Consider the following 25,168-nt stretch of genomic DNA (forward strand, 5'->3'; position numbering starts at 1 on the left):
ACGAATGAAAACGACGAACGTGCTACACATGTTGGGTATCGCCGCGCACGCCGGAGTGAGAGCAATAATTCTAGGGCCAGTATTTTGGGGTATCTCTAAATTGATGACCTGTGGGGGCTTTTAAAGCGTCTTCTATGGACTTTTTGGGGTACTGGGGTTTTTCACCGTTTTACGGATGCACGCAATTTGTAACCTGGGCATGTTGGGTATCGTTTTACTCGTTGTAACCTCATCTTTTATATTTCATTAAAAAAATTGGTATTTTGTTGTGTTTTGGGGCATTTAATTAAATTTTTCACTAAATATTGGGGTTTAATAAGGAGTTGCGCTAATATTGCGCAACATAAAAATTTGCAACTACCACCATTTTATTCTATAGGGTCTTGGCATTCAGAAAATATATAATGTTGGGGGGTTTTAAGTAATTTTCAGGCCTAAAATGTGGAATATAACATGGGTAAAAAAAAATGAAAAAAAGGCCTCAGTCATGAAGGGGTTAAAATTTGTGTTCAACCACTTAAATGTTTCCAAACAGATGGCTCCAACTCTCTCAATTACCCTGAGCTTCCTGCCCAGTACACGATCACAATGGATAGAACAGTCTCCAGCAGCCATCCATCTACTAACTTGGAAAAGGGAAGAGGGAGGAGGGAAGTGTCTTGCCACCTGGGTGCTTGTGCAGACACACATCGCATACTAGAGCACACAATGGTGGCTTCATAGAACCCTGCAAGGGAACAGAGTCGCACTAAAACAGGATATCAGGGCCAGTGTTCAGGGGAGCAGCCGATTCTTTTAAATGCTTAAACTTTTAAACATCTAGGAGCAGAATCCAGTGCAAGTCATTTAGAAAAAGCTTAACAAAATGAGAACTATGGGGTGTTTATCCCCATAGTTCACTTTAGGGTCACGGGAGGACATATACTAACCTCTACCTGTGACCCAAAGCTAACAGCCTGTGATATACTGAGAGCACCACTGTCGAGATCCACCCAGCTGCGCGAGTGACAGCTGGCTCTGCCTATCTAGAAGCAGAGCCAGCTGTGCCTGCCCCCACCCCTGTTCATCCTCCACTCAGTGCTGGAGTAGAGAGGAGGGGGGAATCCCTGCGGGGAGCGATGACTGACAGTCACCGCTCACTGCAGGGAGACGATCGGGAAGTAAGCGGATCGGTGCATGTTTCTGCTCACTTCCCCGATAGATAGAGCCGACCTGTGACAGCTTCTTTATCACATCAGCTCCAACTATGAGGATGAGTGGAAATCACTCACCTCATAGTTCTCCTTTAAAAAAACTTTTACATTTAATATCACTTTAAGGAAATTGTACAATCAAACTGGACAGTGTATGGTCATCTTAAGAGGGGACATCCCTGCACTATGCAAAAATCTTTTATAATTTTATCTGTGTCTCTGGGACAGGAAGTGAAGACAAATCTCGTGACACAGTCAGCAAAGAAAAAATAAATAAAAACTGACAGTGGTCTTAACCCGGCGCTATTCTATAAAAATAAAAATGTTGGCTTTACATACACTATAAACTGGCCCCATCACCAAAAACAAATAAATATATCCATTTAAAAAAATAATAATAATAATAATTCAGTCTTTGTTAGTGAAACGACAAGATTTATGCTACGTTCCCTACTGACGTACTGCATTGTCAGATGCAGAAAAGCTGTTAAGTGCATGTAGAGCTAAAACCTTTTTGTTTTGCATTACGTAGGGAAAGGCTAGAATCCCTGTCAGCTTTTGGGGCTGTGCCAGGGGTGGACTCTGACTGACGTGGCTATTTCTGCCACCACCCACAGAAATGTTAGCTGCCTTGGGAGGTGGTAGCACACAAAGAGTTAGCTGAGTGATACGGAGCCCATTAAACAATGCAGGCTCACAGTCTCTGAGTAAAAGTCTCTGCCTGGCCACTGCACCGGTCACACAGGAAGGAGTAGTATCTGACAGCGCTGTGCTCAGTGATGCTGGGCCTGCACTGGTAACAGGCTCCATGTCACTGAGGAGGCGTTGCTGCTGTGACGGACTGTGTGACAGACACAGTGGCTGGTCAGGGAGCTCAGTAATCCTGAACTTCGAGTTTTATGAGCGTTACTGAGCTGCACCGAGGACAAAATGTCTGCTATGGACACTCCAGGCTCAGTACCACCCCCCACTGTACCTCCACGAGTGCTGCCCAAGGTGGCCGCCTCAATTGGCCTCATTGGCTGTTTGTGATTAGATGACGCAGCCAGACCGTGACACGGATTGGTGCAAAAGGCGCTGAGTGTTATAGACAATAACCCAAGACTAGATTAGTGATGAAATATTTACTGTTTTCACCGATCAGGACTTTTATGGCTAGTACACTGAAGTGCATTAGCGTGTGGGAGGAGAAAAAGGAAGAAGATATATTGTGTACAAATAGGAATTTTCATTGATGTGGTCGAGGGCACACACACCTAAGAGAACAGTATGGGAGGGAAATTCTAAGATGATGAATCCTTTCAAGGTGCCAGAAATCATATTTCTGATAGCCGTAAGATCTCCCTTGGAGCTTCCTATTTCATCAAGAAGAGTCTCACTCCTCCTGCTCCACAACAACATAACTGAAAACAATGCAAGCGCTCAGACCTCTCATAAAGGCTGCAGCAGATGGGCTGACAGGAACCTATGAGGAGAGTAGGGGAACACCGCAGGGACTGGTAAGCTGATTTACAATCTCCTCACATCTCACCATACGAGTTATAGTCAGACAGTACAAGCTCTGTAAAATCAACTTTAGATCTATCCAAACTATGTAACACGAGGACCTACCAGAAGTACCCAATCAATTCAGTCAGGCAGGACCTTGTACTACACACTTGCGGGTAGATCTAAGGGAGACTGTATATAATCAGATTCTATCGTGCGTGGTGAGCTTTAGACTTATCAACACTATGTATAATGAGAACACACACATTCAACTAGATGGACCGGTGTCTTTTAACAACCTTATCAACTATGTACCAAACCTAAACAGCCCATGGCATTTGTATCCATGCAAAAAGGGATTTGCACTACACATTTTAGCTACAGGAGTCTGTAGAATAAGATTTTTTCATGTATGGTCACTCTAAAATATATATAGATCGGTCTTCTGTGAATTGGCCCTGTACTATTACACACACAGACTGGCAGCAGGGACTGACAGCTCCCCTCCCCCATAACACACACACTGCCAGGGAATACATTGACAAGTACCTGTCTGGAGCTGAGCCCTGTGATGTTCCTGATCAGATTCCCCAGCTTGGAGCTGGCCCCTGGAGGAGGCTCCTGCAATAAGAGGCCGGGCAGAGCGCTCAGGGTCCTCTCCACTATCTCACTCATCTTCCCAATTCACAACAACAACCGGCATCATCCCACACTTCCGCTTCGATTCAATAATACACAACTTTATTCAAATGGCGATCACTGCACACAACACTTCCGCCGCTAGATGGCGCCATGTGACCAATAAACAGCTGCGTCTGCAGCGCGCGCTCCCTACCCAAAGTCATGGGATTCCTAAAGGATTATCAATGGTGTTAGAAAACAGCAGGTCACATATATAACAATATTTTTTATTTTTAAAAATGTAAATATATATTTATCCCCCCCCCCCCTTTATTTTGCTGCCTGTGTCCCATCTCATTAAGGAAGGGCTGGGCCACTCTGGCCCTCCAGCTGTTATGGAACTACAAGTCCCATGAGGCATTGCAAGGCTGACAGTTCCAGGCATACCTCCCACAGGCAGAGGCATGTTGGGATTTCTAGTTAAAGAAGAACTATGGGGTTAGGGCTTTTCCCAATAGTTCTCCTTAGGGTAACTGGAGGACACAAACTAGCGTCCTCCCGTCCCCCTAAGCTCAGTATGCTGAGACGCCGCAGCTGAAGCGGATCCCGACAATTATGTCTGGATCCGCCCAGCTGCGTGAGTGCCAGCTGGCTCTGCCTATCTAGAGGCAGAGCCAGCTGTACCCTCCCCCGTCCGTTCCGCCAGTCAGCGCTGGAGGAGGGGGGAATCCGGCCCCTCCCCTGTCACGGCAGAGAGCCGTGACAGTATCGAGAGGTGAGCGAACGCCGGTATGTGTTCGCTTGTAATGGAAGTGGTTAAGCATGATTATGACAAAAGGCCTATCTCAAAAGATCAATTGTAAAATATATGCTAATTTGCTCTCTGCTCTTCTTTTCACTCCTTACTCAAAACCTTACTCAGAAAAGAAAAAGGAAGAAGATATATTGTGTACAAATAGGAATTTTCATTGATGTGGTCGAGGGCACACACACCTAAGAGAACAGTATGGGAGGGAAATTCTAAGATGATGAATCCTTTCAAGGTGCCAGAAATCATATTTCTGATAGCCGTAAGATCTCCCTTGGAGCTTCCTATTTCATCAAGAAGAGTCTCACTCCTCCTGCTCCACAACAACATAACTGAAAACAATGCAAGCGCTCAGACCTCTCATAAAGGCTGCAGCAGATGGGCTGACAGGAACCTATGAGGAGAGTAGGGGAACACCGCAGGGACTGGTAAGCTGATTTACAATCTCCTCACATCTCACCATACGAGTTATAGTCAGACAGTACAAGCTCTGTAAAATCAACTTTAGATCTATCCAAACTATGTAACACGAGGACCTACCAGAAGTACCCAATCAATTCAGTCAGGCAGGACCTTGTACTACACACTTGCGGGTAGATCTAAGGGAGACTGTATATAATCAGATTCTATCGTGCGTGGTGAGCTTTAGACTTATCAACACTATGTATAATGAGAACACACACATTCAACTAGATGGACCGGTGTCTTTTAACAACCTTATCAACTATGTACCAAACCTAAACAGCCCATGGCATTTGTATCCATGCAAAAAGGGATTTGCACTACACATTTTAGCTACAGGAGTCTGTAGAATAAGATTTTTTCATGTATGGTCACTCTAAAATATATATAGATCGGTCTTCTGTGAATTGGCCCTGTACTATTACACACACAGACTGGCAGCAGGGACTGACAGCTCCCCTCCCCCATAACACACACACTGCCAGGGAATACATTGACAAGTACCTGTCTGGAGCTGAGCCCTGTGATGTTCCTGATCAGATTCCCCAGCTTGGAGCTGGCCCCTGGAGGAGGCTCCTGCAATAAGAGGCCGGGCAGAGCGCTCAGGGTCCTCTCCACTATCTCACTCATCTTCCCAATTCACAACAACAACCGGCATCATCCCACACTTCCGCTTCGATTCAATAATACACAACTTTATTCAAATGGCGATCACTGCACACAACACTTCCGCCGCTAGATGGCGCCATGTGACCAATAAACAGCTGCGTCTGCAGCGCGCGCTCCCTACCCAAAGTCATGGGATTCCTAAAGGATTATCAATGGTGTTAGAAAACAGCAGGTCACATATATAACAATATTTTTTATTTTTAAAAATGTAAATATATATTTATCCCCCCCCCCCAAAAAAAATGTCCCATCTCATTAAGGAAGGGCTGGGCCACTCTGGCCCTCCAGCTGTTATGGAACTACAAGTCCCATGAGGCATTGCAAGGCTGACAGTTCCAGGCATACCTCCCACAGGCAGAGGCATGTTGGGATTTCTAGTTAAAGAAGAACTATGGGGTTAGGGCTTTTCCCAATAGTTCTCCTTAGGGTAACTGGAGGACACAAACTAGCGTCCTCCCGTCCCCCTAAGCTCAGTATGCTGAGACGCCGCAGCTGAAGCGGATCCCGACAATTATGTCTGGATCCGCCCAGCTGCGTGAGTGCCAGCTGGCTCTGCCTATCTAGAGGCAGAGCCAGCTGTACCCTCCCCCGTCCGTTCCGCCAGTCAGCGCTGGAGGAGGGGGGAATCCGGCCCCTCCCCTGTCACGGCAGAGAGCCGTGACAGTATCGAGAGGTGAGCGAACGCCGGTATGTGTTCGCTTGTAATGGAAGTGGTTAAGCATGATTATGACAAAAGGCCTATCTCAAAAGATCAATTGTAAAATATATGCTAATTTGCTCTCTGCTCTTCTTTTCACTCCTTACTCAAAACCTTACTCAGAACCCCCCCCCCCAGATCCGAAGTACGCACTAGAAATAGGAACCAAGATGGCGCCTCCTCTTCAGACAACACACCCATAACATCTACATCTAATCTATATAAACATCTTGGCAGGAAGTTATGCATAAATGGATCTAACCAATGATAAGCTAGAATATATCAACTAAAATACTTTTCTGCAATGCTACGCTTACATATACACGTTCAACTGTTTAAATAAAACCATGAAAAGGAGAAGAATAAAAAGAGAAGTGTTTTACACCGACTGATGTCGGCGTGATTTCATTTTATCTGCGAGGGTATACTCTGTATAATCAGGCCAGGCGGCAGATATAAGTACGGAATCTTTGATCCAATCTAAATTTGTCAGCAGGTCCAAAACACGCTCACCTCCCGATCTACTGAGCCGACCTGTGACAGTCTCATTGTCACAGGTCGGCTAGAACTATGAGGTGAGTGGAAAGCACTCACCTCATAGTTCTCCTTTAACCCCTTCATGACTGAGCTTGTTTTTTGTTTCTGTTCGTAAATGACTGACACACTTTTGACATTTTTGCTGTGTGATTCTTCCACGTCAGTAATATACTTTCTTACAAAGTGCACCCACACATATTATATATTGTTTTTTAGAGGACAGATTTAAAGGTTATGAACAAACAATTAACAAAGGTACAGCAAGTCACATGTTTGCATAATGAGAAACAAATAGCATACAATAAAGTAGGGATGCACTGATACCGATATTAGTATCCGTGCCGATACTGAGTATTTGGGTGAGTACTCGTACTCGCCTGAATGCTCCAATACCGGAACTTATTAGAGTAGCTGGCAGTGCTGGAGGGCAACATGGGGGAGGCGGTTTTCCAGCCAATCAGTATGGAGCCGGCTTCCCGGCCAATCAGGAAGCTGGGAGGCGGGTCATTACTCCTGATTGGCCAGAAATCCGACTCCATGTTGCCGATGGCTGGGAAGCCAGTTTCCCAAGCAATCTGGAAGCGGGGCGGCATGTCATTACCTGATGCCTGGCTTCTTGATTGCCCGGGAAGCCGGCTCCATGCCAGTGGAAGCACCGGTATTGGTACTCGGTATCAGCAAGTACTGAAAGCAAAATATCGGTACTTGTACTCGATACCAAAAAAACGGTATCGGTGCATCCATACAATAAAGCAATGCTTATCAACCTTTTTTCAGGAGCAGCACCCTTTAAAAATGAAGCAAACTCACAAGGCACCCCAGACTAAGACGTAAAAAAACGTAAATGTTAAAAATGTATCAGGTTCCCATTAAAACTTATGCCAGAGATGGGAGGTTCCCATTAAAACTTATGCCTTTATCCTAGATGGGGGTCTGGTGCCGATTTTAAGGAGGGACCCCATTAAACAAAAAAAGCCCATGGAGTTCCCCCCTTCACATCAGATCCCCCACCCCACATCAGGAGCCCCTTTTCACATCAGTGAGTCATCCTCTATAATCTTCACCACAGCATGGCCACTACAGTATGGCAGAGGGCAGGAGGCAGAGCAGGTCTGGACTTCTGTCCTCTCCTGAATGTTGGAGAAGGTCTTGGATGTAGCCTGCCCTGGATCAGCATCATACGTTTCCATGGTACTGGTGGCCGGCTCGCTTGCACCATGGAAATATGTGACAGTGCGTTAAAATATGAAGGCACCCTAACAAAGCCAGAGGGCACCCCTTGATGCCATGGCACCCTGGTTGAGAAAAGCTGCAATAAAGTGCTCAGAGTATTGACCGTGTGTGTTCCTTCTTTTCTGGCAGGTTCAGGGAATTTTCATGTAAGTAGAGGTACAAGTATATGTGCAAAGGGACTGCCGATGGATAACGTGTCCGGTTATCAGAACTAAAAAATGCTCCCGGCCCTGTACCCCTAACACCCATTACTTAATTTGAAGGTATGTGCTCCACAGTAGGAAGAAAACATATTCTTTTCAATGGCTACAAAGTGTTCTTTGACTGGATAAAGTGGCGAGGAGGGGTGAATGATCTAACCTCGTCCAATCAGAGAAAGACGTTTTCTGAATGGAGGCGGTCCCGAGAGACTCTTTATGCTTTTGTATGTAAGGTTGGTGATTATTTGCTATTATTTCATTTAGACAGGATGTCAGAATCGGTATGTGGACATTGTCAGGCGGTGCCACGGGCAAACAGCGGGAAGAGGAACCCACTGGCAGAAAGCAGACAGGAAGATTCAAAGAGCGAGGTACAAGAGGGCAAATCCAAAGGGGTAGTCAAGTCCAGTCCAGGTCGAGGCAGGCAGCTAGGATTCAAGAGCGGTAGGCAGGCCAAGGGGTCGGTAACCAGGAAGTTCAGATGAGGGGTCAGGGAACAACAGCAGGATCCATAGACGTGGAATAACTCAGCAACAAACCAGGGCTCTGACCAGGTTTTTATAGCCAGTGGAATCAAGGCCACCCCCTGGTTGCCAAAGCAGCCAGGAGGCTTCTCCGTCCGGGAGCCAATGGCAGGAAGAGAGGGATGGAAGGTGTGTGCTGGGAACCTCCCCCAGCAAGGCGCACACCTCACGGCCCTAATGGGCGCAGGCGCAGTCTGTCCACCACGCGTGCGTGCCCGCCGCGCATCTCGAGCATGCACACCTGCACCCCCGACACCAGGAGTTCTGCCAGGCCAAAGGAGCCCCCGTGCCCTACACCATACCCGGCGGCCCCGAGGAGAGGTTACACCCCTGGCTCCCTGACAGACATGCTTATTGTGAAATGTCATTTTTGTTTTGCCCAGACGATGCAGAAATTTGGAAGGAGTCCTAAGAACCAGATCATACAAGTCTGGCCATATCCATGGTTAACCACATCTGTTTAATAAAGATGGAAAGCAACTCCTGAAAAAGTAAACAGTTAATATTTTCCTGTCCTGGAGTCTGCGCTTCACAGTTCACTGCACTGCACTGAAGGCCAATGAATTCTGTGATTCCATCCGATGGTCCCCCTCTTCACTACAGGACACAGAAGTAACGCGTGGGCCAGCAGATGGAAGCATAACACAAAGGAGAGGACCAGGCATCCCTCATTCCTGGAAATGTGCCAGATGCATAAGCAACCTTCTCTCTTAAATACAGCGGACTTTGGTGATGTGAGCAGCAGGACGGGTAAGTATTAGTTGTTTGCTTTGTAGAGGATGCTGCTTCTTATCTTTTAAAAACAGCAACAGAGTCACTTTAAAATAGATGTAAACCTTAAAGTGACATTAAACCCTCAGATTTTTAGTATAAAACAATACTGTAATGTGCGCCTTACTGTAATCCATGGTTGTTTCCCTTCTCTTTGCTGCTCTTCCTTTTAAATCTGTATCTCTTCTCATGCTTGGGGAGAACTTCCCTTTGCAGCTGAGTGCCTCTTCCTGTAGTGCTGGCTCAGGTTGTGAACCTGCACACAGACACCGTGTATCCATTTCAGAGACAAGGCAGTCTGCTGCAAAACAGAAGTTCTGCCCAGCATGAGAACCGATACAGATTTAAAAGGAAGAGCAGCAAAGAGAAGGGAAACAACCATGGATTAAAGTACGGCACACATTACAGTATTGTTTTATGTTAAAAAATCTGAGGGTTTAATGTCAGTTTAACTCGGGGATCCTCAAACTCTTCATCTCATTACCCCTTCATGAAGTTTCAGATTATACTAAATAAATCATCAGTACAGTCATATCATCCCATGGGGGCCTATATTGACCACAATGGAACCCTACCAAAACTGAATGACATATCGTTTGATAATGCACTGAGTATAAGAAACATCCGCCCTTAAAAAAATAATAATTGATCTCTTTTTTCATCCCTTGTTGCATCTCATCTCTACTGATGAGCGGTGATGTCCCCGCTAGCTCCGCCTATTTGTTTACATTTGGCTGGCATCTGTCAAACCGGTGAGTTTGCAGCGGCAGTTCGGCAGGTGTCGGTGGGCGTTGGGTTTTATTTTATTTCGACGAGTCGGCGCTGGTGTGGACATCACTGGATGTCGTGATTAACCCTTGGATTACGTCGGTGGATCAATTTTTGGTATTTTTATTTTTTCTTATTAAATGAATTGTAAAAAGCTTTTTTTGTGGGGTTTTTTTTCAATCAAAGGATTTTTTCTAAAAGTGTGGTGTGTTTATTTACATTTTACTTTAACCCTTTAGTGAATGAGCAGGGGTACACTTTCCCTCACTCATTCACAAGGGGGGGCAGAACCTGGGTGCCCCCTTCCTTAAAGGGGGCACCCCAATGCAAATAAACCCCCTGCCCGCAGATTTCCCACAACTACCGAGCTAGGGCTGTGACAAAAGAGGCCCTTGTCCCCATCGGCATAGGGACTAGGTGCTTTTCCAGGCGGACCCCGCTAAGCTCGACTGAGCTGTTCGGCTGCTGTACGGGCTATTGTGAATAGCGTGTACAGCAGACCTTCGTTTAGGCGGCCGAAGTGAGCTGAAGGATTAGCCGAACCTATGTCTAGATCCTTCAGCTCTTTAGGCCCGGTTCACACCTGGGCGTTTTGTAGCGCGTTCGAACGCTCTGCAAAACACTCAAACACCGAACTCCCATTATTTCCTATGGGTATGGTTCACACCTGGGCGTATTACAGGCTGTATGAACGCGCTACAAAACGCCCTACGCCCAAAGAGGTACAGGAGCTTTTTTGGGGCGTTTTTGTCGCGCGTTTCCATTGGGATACAGCCAAGTAGCCCTCGGAAACGTGCGTTTGGCGCACGTTTTTTTACCGCGACAAACGTGCAGGGCCGGCCTTAGGGGTCTGCGAGCCGTGCGGCCGCACAGGGCGCCATGGCAACAGACAATTTCTTTTGTATTTTACAAGGGAAATGTCAGGGGTCTGTTTGGACCCCTAATATTTCCCCGAAGCCCCCCAACAGTAAAAAATAAATAAATAGTAAAAAATATGAAAAAAATAATAAAAAATTTAAGTTAAAGTAAAGCTTTCTCGCACAGGGCGCCTAAAGGCCTAAGGCCGGCCCTGCAAACGTGCATATTCGATACGCCTAGGTGTGAACCCAGCCTTAGTGAATAACCCCCTTAGTTTCTCACCCCCGTCCCTCCTCTTTTACTATACCCTGTTCATTGTTGTTCCTTTAATAGCTTAACCTTTTTGTGTGTGGCTAACTTCTAGTCTTTGCCTAAAGTTACACTAAACTCAGGAATTAAATCTTAAATATACATTCAAGTAATTAACAAAAAATGTATCTTATTTGTGTATCACTCAGCTGTAGATCCTCAAATCATCCCTGAATTCATAGTGACACTGTCCTTCCTTCTGGAGGGTGACTACATTTGTTCCCCATGGTCCTTGTGTGTGCTGTAGAGTAACCAGTACTCCAAGCTTCAGGTTACTTGAACAAATAACACATAAAATGTAAATGATTTCTTTATTCTCATATTCTAAATCAATAAAAAAACAGATTTGTGGAATAAAGAGTCTTTTTTAAACCTCAGATATCTAGGGTCTGGTGTTCTCTTTGCTAGTGACATTTGTGGTGTCATTATTCCAAGATAAAAAGAGCCCTTTGAGGTCCTCTGAAAGAAGGATATGGATGCCTTTGAGTCTGGCAAGGGTTGTAGAAAGATCCCCAAATTATTTGAAATAAAAAATTCCACTGTAATGAAAACAACCTAAGAGTGGCACAGCTTTCAAATTACTGCTAACTTGGTCAAAGCTGCCAAGCCTAGCACATGTGGCCCAGGAGTTGATAGTTTGATGAAGAAGTCTCCAAGAACCTCAAAATGTTATTGTGTGTTTTGTAGGTAACTCCTGAAACAGCTGAAGTATATGCATCAGTAAGAGATTTCACCATTTTAAGGCCTCATTCACACTGCCGCGCATATATGCGAGTATACGCACATACGTGCGTATTGTACCATATGCAACACATGCAAATAAATGGCTCCATACACATAGCCGCGTATTGAGCCGTATATTTGCGTAGCGTATATATATGCGCAAAAACAGAATGGAAAAGAGATGCGTCCGGGCAGTGTATTGCTGCGTATTTATGCGCACATATACGTGTTTACGCGCATATACGCGTATACATGCGCGTACATGCGTACATCACATTAAAAATTCCATTACAAGTGATGCATTCTGGGATTGCATATAGTGCACGCATATACGCACGTATATGCGTATAAATACGCGCATATACGCACGTACATACGCAATATACAATTTTGCTTGAATGAGGCCTAACATTACTGTATGCGGTGTGCAATGAAAAAGTCCATAATGTCCATTAAGATTTAATGCTGTCCATTAAGAACATCAGAGGAAAAGCACAGTTTGCCATTAAACATAGGCTAAGGCCAGGCCTTCTGGGACAATATGCTGTGAATTTATAAATGATAGGGTTGGGGTTAGATCGGTTTGACCACAGTAACAGTAAGCATGTTTGGTGCAAACTGAAGACAGCATTTAGGTAGAAGAATTTCATACCAGCTGTGAAGCACGCTGGTGAAAATGTTATGTTTTAGGGTTGCTTTGCTACTTTAGGGCTGAAAGGCTTGCAGTCATTGAGTCAACTATGAATTCTGCATCATATCAAAGTGTGCTTGATGATAATGTGAGGCCATCTGTCCAAAAGCTGAACCGGAAATGGATCTTTCAACATGATACTGATCCGAAGCACATTAACAAATCCAAAAGACTGTCTTAAAAAGAAGAAATTGAGGGTTATGGATTGGCTTTTTCAAGGGCCTGGATTGGTTCCCATTGAAAGGCTGTGAGGGGATTTGGAAACCCACAAACATCTTGCAGCAGAAGCAATTTTGCATAGAGGAGTGTTTAAAAATTGTGATGTCAGAGCCTGGTGGGTAGTTATGCAAAACACTAACAATAAGCCATTTCTGCTAAAGAGGGCAATCCCAGCTTCTTAGGCCAAGGGTGTACTTACTTTTTCCACAGTACACTATTACATCTATTGATGTTTTTATTGAATAAATAGTTGAAATGGTACATTTTCCTTGTGTTTTTATTGAAGTATATCCCCTTTATCTGTAAGCACTGTTTGAATGAAGATCTAATATTTGCCCCTTCAAATATGCTGAAAATAGCAACAATTTATTTGGTTGTACTAACATTTTTCCATGACTGTATAAGCTTGTAAAGTATTATTAATATTATGAATTACATTACTGTGCACCATTTTCTGACTGCTTGTAGATTGCCATCATACTGGTGATACGAATTAAAGTGATAATAAAGCCCAATTTTTTTTTTACATTTCTCCTTCAAGGAGACCCTCCTATGCTGGAGGCTGTTGCTTTTTTAAAAATAAACTTTTTCATTCCTCGTTTTCTAGTGGGTCCCCGCAGTGATCTTACCCCCTCCCCCTGTACAGGTGCCACCATCGCTCTAATGAAAGCAGGCGCTCGAGCCCGTGCCCGCTCGTTTTCACAGTGGCTGTGTACGCCCATAGACACACACACAGCCCTGTGGCAGGCCACGCCCCTTCCCTCTATGATTAATGGCAGAAGGAGCCTATGGCTCCTCTGCCATCAGTATCCTCCCCCCGCAACCCGGAAGTTCAGGAAACGGAGGATCGCTTCGGAACCGGTGGCGGGGACGAGCGCAGCTGACAGGTAAGTCTGGAGGGGGGGACTGGGGTAGAAAAAAGGTGCTGGGCCGTGTATACCCTAATGCAGAGAATGCATTAAAGTGACATTAAACCCTCAGATTTTTTTAACATACAACAATACTGTAATGTGCGCCTTACTGTAATCCATGGTTGTTTCCCTTCTCTTTGCTGCTCTTCCTTTTAAATCTGTATCTGTTCTCATGCTTGGGAAGAACTTCCCTTTAAGCTCAGGGCCTCTTCCTGTAGTGCTGGCCCAGGTTACAAGCCCATACAAACGGATACACAGACACCGTGTATCCATTCCTGAGACAAGGCAGTCTGCTGCAAAACAGAAGTTCTGCCCAGCATGAGAACAGATACAGATTTAAAAGGAAGAGCAGCAAAGAGAAGGGAAACAACCATGGATTACAGTAAGGCACACATTACAGTATTGTTTTATGTTAAAAAATCTGAGGGTTTAATGTCACTTTAAGGTAAAAAACGCCTAGTTCTTAATAGGTTGAGGGGTTAAAGCAGAGCAGCATTCCATCTTTGATATCCTGCCACAAAATAGAAGTTCTAGATGTCTCTCACAGACCAACAATAAATCAATACCGAGTGACAGCTACTGTATAGTTTTAGAATTACTCAGGCTGAGGGGGATGGACAGCCTTAGTAAGAAAAATACAGAAGCTGCCATTTCTGATCTGCTTCTAGTCTATGGCTGTCTATGGCCCCAATATTTCTGAATCACAGGCATACAGTAAGGTCAGAGCAAAGTCAGAACTCCCGATCTGCATGCTTGTTTCCAGACAGTTACTGAAACAGAAAGTACGGAAGGTCAGCATGACAGCTGGACAACTATCTCTAAAATTTGGATGAAGTCAGCAATGGCAGCCTCCATAATACAGATTTCCTATGAACAACAAAGGGTTCTCTGCAGTGTAATTTATATAATTTTTTAACAATTTCATTAGATTAACCAGAAATACATTTTAAATTGGTAGCTTTGCCACTTTTGTAAAACAAGTATATTGCATAAGCTGGAATTTCTGATGAAGAGAGTTTTTTAATTAGGGTTTTTAAAAGGAACTTTTTCTTAAGCCTTCCAGTGGGGCTTCCCCCGCACTGCAAGGGTTAAGTGCTCATTTGTGCCTAGGTGCAAAAATACAAATTAGATATATACTTACCTGAACCGTGGAGCCAGATGGCTGTCACAACGCTCCCTCCAGCCTGTCTCCCCCTGCAGCGATGGTATGTCCCTCAGTATCCTCACGTCCTGTACACAGTGTATAGATTGTGATGATTCATGGACCTTAGACCACTGCAGTGGATGGGGAGCAAGGCTGTAGGGACTAACAACAAGCCGGCTCCGAGGATCAGCACTTAGACACAAACAGGCACTTAAAGTGACATTAAACCCTCAGATTTTTTAACATAAACCAATACTGTAATGTGTGCCTTACTGTAATCCATGGTTGTTTTCCTTCTCTTTGCTGCTCTTCCTTTTAAATCCTCATGTCTTCTCATGCTTGGGGAGAACTTCCCTTTTCAGCTCAGGGCCTCTTCCTGTAGTGCTGGCTCAGGTTACAAACCTATACAAACGGATACACAGACACCATTTATCCATTCCTGAGACAAGGCAGTCTGCTGCAAAACAGAAGTTCTGCCCAGCATGAGAAGAGATACAGATTTAAAAGGAAGAGCAGCAAAGAGAAGGAAAACAACCATGGATTACAGTAAGGCACACATTACAGTATTGTTTTATGTTAAAAAATCTGAGGGTTTAATGTCACTTTAACTTTTGCAGTGCAGTGGTAAAGTTTGCCCAGAGTTCTGCTTTAAGGTTTACTGCACTCTGTACATCATTATTTGTATTGATGAAGCACATGTCCAGTATCTATAGTAACCACTAATACATGTGAACATTCTTGTATTGTGTTGACTATTGTAAACCTTTATAAGCTGACAGGTGGAAATACTAACAATAACAGCAATAATATACTTCATTAGGTTGACTTTGCTTGTTCATCTGAATGCAGCCAGTCATTAATTCTGCTTCCAAAGCATAAAGGCCAAAGCTTTATAATATAAGAACATCAACAACAGGCTTTCTAGTGGTAATGACTCATTTTCATCTAACAATTAGTTCTTGTATCTTTCCTAAGAGGCTACAGTCTTCACCAATAAGATCACTGTAATGTACGTCATAAGTCCTAGCCATAAATAGATGTGCATGAATGAAACCATAACGAACAGATGCCAAATTTCATGTGATGCTCATAGCATTACAGCTCTATCCGTAGGTTATTGGTCCTGACTTTTAACCTTTACAATACTTGAATGAAATGGAACTCATTGAAAAAGACTTCCAGAGCCTTGCTCAGTCTGAGCCGCTCTGAGCAGTGCCAATACAAATGGCACAATATGTACCAAAGAAATGTAGCTGGGGTTTTGTTGAGCGAAAAAGAATGATGCATTACTTAAAACATTTATATGCAGCTATTGTTTAGTAAAAGACAACATCATGAATAGTTTGGGAAGATCATATCACCTTCATTGTTCTGTGTTAGTGCGTATTGGGATTGATGTTTCTGCGAAATTACTTTACAGGATCTCTCTACTTTTATATATTTCATTAAAAATGCCTATTGACACATCCTTCATTGGTTTTCCCGATGAGCAGACTTAACAGCTGGTTCGAAGGCAACAAAGACATTTAAAGAGCCCTCTATACCTAAGTGCAGATATAAAAAATGTATAGTGTATACAGAAAACCTAAACTTTCAAAGTGTCTGAATCTGTAACATGTAGGTAGGCGACCCAATTATCTATCACTACATCGCTGATGGGTGCCAAGTAGATGACGGGGTCTATAGGTTTTCTCAGGACCGGAAAAGAGTTACAGGGGAAAGAAAAGGCAAAGGAAAAAACCCAGCATGAACAACGCCTGCTAAAAATCACAGCAACTGTACTCCAGGCAGACACACAAAGCCACCCCTTGATAGGAGGAGATAGCACAGTGATTATCTCGACATCTAAGCACACATTGGTTTCACTCTAAGGGCTCGTTCACACCAGATGCAGTGCGTTCCATCACGATTCGCCACGCCCCCTCCTGCCCCACAAAAAAACTGAGCCGGCAGCAATGCGAGGCAGTGCGTTCTGGCTAGAATCGGGACGAAACACGCTGCATCTGATGTGAACGGGCCCTCAAGCTGGCCTTACACTAATAGATTTTTTTGTTTAGCCTGTGGGCTGAATGGAAAAAAATCTAACAGATTCCTCCATCTACACTAAACAGCACAGGTAGACGAATCCCCGCTATTGTAATTTGATGTCCGGTGCCTGCCGATTTCAGAATACATGAACAGCAACTGATTGGCTGCAGTCACCGTTCAGCAACATTTTTGGCCCAGCAACTGTTCAACGTTTTCAGCCCAGCTCCTTTGACAAAAGTCGTTTTGTAATCGACTTTTGTCGAGCTGGCAGGGCCACCCTCTGTAAGAATTTCGGCCAATTGCTGTGAATCACTAGAGGTTCCAACAGTGTATGGTCAGCCTTAGATCAGGTTGTATTGCTTAACTTATAGGCATATGCTAACTGGGGAAAGTTGGGTTTGAAGGAGGTTCAGCCAACCCAGCAGGAAGTCAGCGAACCCTGAATATATTACTGAATTAAAGTCTATTTCGAGGCTAATTGGAAAACTATTTTAAAATAATGTGGAAGGGTAGCTGGGCACTGCCATGGGAGACATGTACCAATGCAATTTAATGGCAATAGCACTACCACCACTATGACAGATCCTCGGCTGGCTTCTGCTTACAAACAAAGCATCTCACTCTTACACATCTCACTGGTCTGGGATCTGTCATATGTGAGGTGAGCAAGATCGTTGGGTAGAGGGTCATCATGATTGGTGACACCAGATTCCGATAAGTCATCACCCACAAACCCCCACATCCCTTTTGGGGGACAGCAGATGGGGATGATGGGTTTGTCTCTGTCAGCATGAGAAGGTGCCTTGCAAGGGGGGAGATTTGCTGCCCCCATTCCAAGGTACATTCCGAAAGCTAAAGGCATACGTGGCCTGGTATTGTTCAGCAGGGGGGGCCACATGCTGTCCTCACTTTCCTGCCCACATAGGCTGCATGCCCGGATTAAGGTCTGGTTTAAATTGCAGGTGGAAACCTGTGCCAGTTTTTTCCCCCCATTTTTTAAAAATGTATACTGTCCCTTTAAGTGATTCCTTAAAGGAGAACTATGGGGTTAGGGCTTTTCCCCATAGTTCTCCTTAGGGTAACGGGAGGACACAAACTAGCGTCCTCCCGTCACCCTAAGCTCAGTATACCGCGAGCTACAGCTCGCGGAATACTGAGACGCCGCAGCTGAAGCGGATCCCGTCAATTATGTCTGGATCCGCCCAGCTGCGTGAGTGACAGCTGGCTCTGCCTATATAGAGGCAGAGCCAGCTGTACCCGCCCCCTGCCCCGTCCGTTCCGCCAGTCAGCAATGGAGGATCTGAGCGGGGGGGGGAATCCAGCCACTCCCCTGTCACGGCAGAGAGCCGTGACAGGATCGAGAAGTGAGCGAACACTGGTATGTGTTCGCTCACTTCCCGATCTTCTGAGCCGACCTGTGACAGTCTCATTGTCGCAGGTCGGCTAGAACTATGAGGTGAGTGAAAAGCACTCACCTCATAGTTCTCCTTTAACAGTTATACCACACTCTCATCCAGGCATGCAGCCAGGATGGCAAGAAATTAGGGGGTAGTGAGCATGCAGCGCATTCATGTTTATTGTTGTTTTCAAATAAACTCCTTTTATATTTTAAACCATACCAAGCCTCATTTGAGTGTAGAGCTACATCTGTATCACTGATGTTGAACATCTTTTGAGTGGACAGAATAAACATCTAACATGTTACTATTAAAGATTCAATTGAAAGTGTCCCTAAATGCCCTATGTATAACTAACCAGCAAATCCCGCATAGTGTAGACTACTATGTCACCACATTGCCTTAAAAGTTCTTCTCACGAATACCATATTTTAAATGGTTGGTCCACGCACCCCCAGACAGAGCTTTTTCCCCTCACCTTCCATTTTTCAGTTGTGACCAATGCAGGTCTATTGCGATCACATGATGAACGCACCTGGAGATTCTACTGCATGTGCCCCCATTTTACTTTGTACATTTGTACATTGTATTGGGCAGAACTATGTGGGCAGCTATGTAATAAGTGGATGTTTTTCTGTGTTACTGCATGGCGGCACAAGATGTGTCCTCATGTATTACTGACGCTCTTTCATACAGTGGGACTATGTAGAGCGAATGTAGCCACCCACAAAATGGAAGATGGAGCCCAGGAGACTGGAATAATTTTTTTTCAGATATACTGTCTGATAATGTCATTATAAGGAACATAGGATGAATATCATGAATATTATTTTTCTTTTCTATTGTGGGTTTAGTTACACTTTAGGAGGCTCAGCCTTTGTTATTAAAACAGCTTAATTACTTCTTCCCATCCAAGTCCTGAATGGTGTATAGCGGGATTGTGCTCAATTTCCGAATGAAGAAAAGCCTCCAGTTCTTTGACGAGTAATCATCAGACATAGTAACTCCCATGACAATGCTACCTATACCATAATGGATCTCCCACCATGTTGAGATGACTCTGTACAAATGTACAAAGTCAACAATTGTGTTCAGGTAGACAATTGGTTGTTGGCATTGTTAAAATTGTGTCAATAATCAGTCCAAAAGAATAAAGAAAGCAAGTAATCAAACACACCTCCGTCTCATATGTCCTTACAAATATTTGTATATATTACAATACAGAAGTCATATATATATTACAATACTGACGTATTTCAATGCAAACATTTGAAGTCCAAGACTTCCTTATACAATAAGTATTTCCGTAGTGTTAACTGTAAGGCCTGATGCCTCCCAGGCTTACCAAATATTTTGATATCTATTTGGACAATTTCTAATGTTGCAAATAAGCTTTTCACATGGGATTATTTGGTTAACCAATGTGATCCACTGGGCTACCGTTGGAGCCGTGGGCTATCATCATACAAAACAGTGCTTCTTTCAAAAAGGTCCTACCGGTAGTATATCTAGGCCATTCCTAACTAGGCACAATTCTGGGGTATAGGGAACCTGTAGGGACAATAGAGAGGTGAGCTTCCCAATAACTTGTTTCCAGTACACAGGAATCACCAGGCAAGAACAAGTCGGGTGGACAATATGCACCTGTGATTGGGTACATCTCATACAATTTGGCTTTAGAATAAGTTAGGGCTGCAACAATCTAGGGATGTAACACAAACATTGTTGCCCGGAAGAAGGGTCCCCTGAGTGCTGGTGATTCCTGTTAATTTGCCCTTTCACACCTAAGCATTTTGTCGCTCGGAGCTAAGCGCCACAAAATACTCAAGACAAGAAATCCCATTCGCTTGTCTTGAGTGCATTTTTGGTCCCATAGTCTTCAATGGGAAACCGTGCAACAAAACATAGGACAAAACGTACAACAAAACAGATGAACAGGCTCAACAGAAATGAATGGGATTCCTTGTCTTCAGCATTTTGCTGCAATTAGCTTTGAGTGACAAAATGCCTAGGTGTGTACAGGTGCTAAGGGTTAAAGGAGAACTATGGGGTAACCTTTTTTTCCCATAGTTTTCTTTAAGGTCACAGGAGGACACATACTAACAATCTCACGTGACCTAAAACGCAGTAAATAGCGGGATATTGCCTGCAATATGCTGAGAGCACCACAGCTGGGACAGATCCTGACAATACTGTCGAGATCCACCCCGCTGGCTGATTGACAGCAGTCTCTGCCTATCTAGAGGCAGAGCCAGCAATGCCCGCCCCTTCCCCAGCCCGTCCCTCCAGTCAGCACTGGAGGATCGGAGAAGGGAGGAGGGGGGGCAATCCCTGCAGGGAGATCATTGAGAAGTGAGTGGATTGATGGTATGTTTTCGCTCACTTCCCGATCTATAGAGTTGACGTGTTACAGTTTCATTGTCACACATTGGCTCTACCTATGGGGATGAGTGTAATTCACCCCCCTCATAGTTCTCCTTTAATTACTACTGAAGGGATGGCGAGGCTGCACCTTTTCTTATTACAACACAGGAAGCCCACCAACTGGTTATGATGAACACAGACCCTCCCATTCAGGAATCAGTCTGGAAAGGACACGCTGCAACAAACAGCTATTTCTTCAGAACAGAAACAAGTAGGAAACTGCAACAATGTTGGTTAAAATTCTTGCAATGTACACAGATCACCCAGAGGGGAATTACTTTCTTTTCTCAACAAAAGCTGAGTTACTATCACTTTAAATATTCTGCATAATCTTCCACATAAAACGCTGCAGGTTGCTGGTTTCTTTTTCTATTACATTTGATTAGTTTGATAATCTTTATTATAGTAAAATTGTTTTAAAATAGTTATAATGAGTAAAACTAGAAGTGACTTGCATGTATGCAGACAATAAATTAGACTTGATGTAAAATGTATGCAGACATGTCCCCCATTCATCTCCCCCCCACCTGCCCCTTCTGTAGGGATAAATCATATATGTAGTCCAGCAGCAGCTCATCATGTGAAGGGGCGTGTCTCCGCTCTCCATCCTCCAATCAGAGGAGATTTTACATCTCCGTCTGGTTGTGCAGGTGGCGATGTCCCGGGTAGCGGTATTGGCGGCATTAAGAGGCTCTGTACACACATTAGTCGGGTGACGCACACAGAAGCATTGATTGCTGATCTCCGAGCACCTGTCACATCAATAAGCCTTTCCTATTGACACTCCGCTATATGGTGATGAACAATAGAGGAGATCCGCGCCTGCTCCGTCCTCAGCACCGCTCACATCAGCACCACAGTACTGGACAGCTCCGCCAGCATCAGTAGAGCGCATCCATCACAGGTCAATGCACTGCTCAGTGCACCGGCTAGGATACACCACCGCCTCATCCCCTTCATACTAGACAGGACGAGCAGGGTTGTACAAGGACACTAGTCTTAGTGGCAAATGGCTCTCAAGTCTCTTTTTGTCTTCAGTACCCTCCTAGGGGTGATCAGCTATGTACAAGGATTTCCTAAACCCGACAGCACCCAAGGTAAGATTACTCTTCCCAGTCCATTACAGCACTAGATTGTATTCTGTCATCTGATGTACTAATAATACATGACTGGTGACATGAGTGTGTCATACATGTGTAGTCTGCAATAAGGGAATGCAGCTCAGGATGGATGTGAAGGGTGGCCAGCAGAGATGTTCCCTTCTAATCCCCAGATTAAAATAATCCTATTAGACATTTCTCTCCGCAACCATCTCTTAAAGGAATAATGTTTTATATGAAGCACAGGAGTTCATCAACATTTATGTTTTGTTCATTAAAAAGTGAGCCAGTCCCTTGTGTAAAATTGTGTCTTCTTATTCTTCATAGACAAAGCTCTGCATAATAGAGAACTCAGTGTAGAAAGACCCCTAGAAGAGCAGGTAAGTTCACATACAACTCCTATCTTTTCATTCATTGCCAGCAAAAGAAGATTGCTAGGACCCATCTACAGAATGTGTAATAGTGTTTGACCTGTAAATGGAATAAGATGGCAGGTGTCTACTATATATAATCTCATAGTAGATTGCTTGCTTCAAGTGGAATGAAGTTATCACGTGTACATATGTTCCAGCAGATGGTAGGCTCACAAATGGGTTGTTGATGCAAAATAAACACAGTCAGTGACTAGTATATCAGATGAGGTGAACGCAAATCATGTCCGACCTTTCCAAGAAGATCTAACCATTTATGTTATTAGGGGGTCTGTTTATCAATGTTTCCCCCCAAGATCTACCCATGTTATAACTGAGATTTAAGTGAAAAATGTGTGCATCATGGGTAGAAGTTGTGAGAATCATAGGTGAAAGCATTGATGAACGGACTCCTAAATAACTGAAGGACACTTTTTATGGTTTGGCATGAAATTTATGTTACTGTCTGGCGCATAATTTGGCATGATATGGGGATTATGTTATAACACAATGTACACATAGGGTATAGTATGAGGAGTAGGTTATAACATCATGCACACATAGGGTATAGTATGAGGAGTATGTTATAACATCATGTACACATAGGGTATACTATGGGGATTATGTTATAGTATTATGTACAAATAGGTTATGTTATGGTGATTACGTTATAACATTATGTACACATAGGGTATGGTATGGGGATTAAGTTATAGCATAATGTACAAATAGGGTACGTTATGGGGATTATGTTATACCATTATGTACACATAGGGTATGGTATGGGGATTATGTTATACCTTTATGTACACATAGGGTATGGTATGGGGATTATGTTATACCTTTATGTACACATAGGGTATGGTATGGGGATTATGTTATAGCATAATGTACAAATAGGGTACGTTATGGGGATTATGTTATACCATTATGTACACATAGGGTATGGTATGGGGATTATGTTATACCTTTATGTACACATAGGGTATGGTATGGGGATTACGTTATAACATTATGTACACATAGGGTATGGTATGGGGATTATGTTATAGCATAATGTACAAATAGGGTACGTTATGGGGATTATGTTATACCATTATGTACACATAGGGTATGGTATGGGGAATATTATTATTATTATACAGGATTTATATAGCGCCAACAGTTTGCGCAGCGCTTTACAATATAACGCAGACATTACAATCACAATACAATTCAAGACAGGATGGTAAGGAGGGCCCTGCACCTGAGGGCTTACAATTTAAAAGGGAGGAGCAGGTGATACATGAGGAGGGAGCTGTGTGGGGATGATTATTTGAGAACGTGATGGTTCAGTGGTTAGTTTGAGGTGGGATAGGCTTCCCTGAAGAGATGAGTCTTAAGGGATCGCCTAAAGGCAGTTATGTTATACCATTATGTACACATAGGGTATAGTATGTAGATTATGTTATAGCATTATGTACACATAGGGTATAGTATGTAGATTATGTTATAGCATTATGTACACATAGGGTATGGTATAGGGATTATGTTATAACATTATGTACACATAGGGTATGGTATAGGGATTATGTTATAGCATTATGTACACATAGGGTATAGTATGTAGATTATGTTATAACATTATGTACACATAGGGTATGGTATGGGAATTATGTTATAGCATTATGTACACATAGGGTATGGTATAGGGATTATGTTATAGCATTATGTACATATAGGGTATGTTATGGAGATTATGTTAATGCATTATGTACAAATAGGTTATTTTATGGGGATTATGTTATAGCATTATGTACACATAGGGTACGTTATGGGGATTACATTATACCATTATGTACACATAGGGTATAGTATAGGGATTACGTTATAACATTATGTACACATAGGGTATGGTATGGGGATTATGTTATACCTTTATGTACAATTAGGGTACGTTATGGGGATTATGTTATACCATTATCTACACATAGGTATACTATGGGTATTATGTTATAACATTATGTGCACATGGTATGAGGATTATGTCACAACATTATGTACACATACTGTAGGGTACGGTAAGTATGCTATAAGATTATGTACACATAGGGTATGGTATGAGGATTATGTTATACAATTATGTACACATACTGTAGGGGATGGTAGGGATTACGTTATAGCATTATTATACATAGGGTATAGTATGGGGATTATGGTATAACATTATGTGCACATGGTATGAGGATTATGCAACAACATTATGTACACATACTGTAGGGTACGGTAAGTATGTTATAAGATTATGTACACATAGGGTATGGTATGAGGATTATGTTATACAATTATGTACACATACTGTAGGGGATGGTAGGGATTACATTATAGCATTATTATACATAGGGTATAGTATGGGGATTATGGTATAACATTATGTACAAATAGGGTACGGTATGGGGATTATGTTACCATAATATGTACACATAGGGTATGATACATGGGTATTGTTACAACATTATGTACACATAGGGTGTGGTATGGAGCTTTTGTTACAGCATTATACACATAAGGTATGGTATGGGGATAGTGTTACATTATGTACACATAGGGTATGGTATGGGGAGTATGTTACCATACTATGTACACATAGGGTATGGTATGGGGATAATGTTATCATAATATGTACACATAGGGTGTGGTATGGGGATTATTTTTCAACATTATGCACACATAGGGTATGGCATGAAGCTTGTATTACAACATTATTTAGACATAGGTTATGGGATGGGGATTATGTTACATTATGTACACATAGGGTATGGTATGGGATAATGTTCCGAGGGCAGCCGAGTGAATGACCGATCAGAAGTGAAGTGAGCTGAACACTGTTCGGCTATTCACTTCAGGCTGGTACGGCTGATTTCAGCCGTACATCGGCTGAAATCCGCCGTAGATCGGCCTGCTTCGTGTGGCTTCGGGTCGGCCGAACATGCTCAGCATGTTC

General features: G+C 43.4%; 2 protein-coding genes across 2 annotated transcripts in view; one reads left to right on the top strand and one right to left on the bottom strand.

Annotated features, from left to right (window-relative positions):
• The window catches only part of AP4E1 (adaptor related protein complex 4 epsilon 1 subunit), a 63,872-nt gene extending 60,485 nt beyond the window's left edge, over window positions 1-3,387 (bottom strand). The window contains exon 1 of the mRNA XM_018576052.1: window positions 3,231-3,387. Coding sequence (XP_018431554.1) covers window positions 3,231-3,356 — 126 coding nt within the window. The 5' untranslated portion in view covers window positions 3,357-3,387. The remainder of the gene's footprint in view (window positions 1-3,230) is intronic.
• Window positions 3,388-21,684: 18,297 nt separating this feature from the next.
• SCG3 (secretogranin III) overlaps window positions 21,685-25,168 on the top strand; it is a 47,830-nt gene continuing 44,346 nt past the window's right edge. Inside the window, exons 1-2 of the mRNA XM_018576047.1 lie at window positions 21,685-21,772; window positions 22,103-22,155. Coding sequence (XP_018431549.1) covers window positions 21,685-21,772; window positions 22,103-22,155 — 141 coding nt within the window. The remainder of the gene's footprint in view (window positions 21,773-22,102; window positions 22,156-25,168) is intronic.

Source organism: Nanorana parkeri, unplaced genomic scaffold (genome assembly GCF_000935625.1).
Source record: "Nanorana parkeri isolate BGI_ZX_2015 unplaced genomic scaffold, ASM93562v1 scaffold55, whole genome shotgun sequence".
NCBI lineage: Eukaryota > Metazoa > Chordata > Amphibia > Anura > Dicroglossidae > Nanorana > Nanorana parkeri.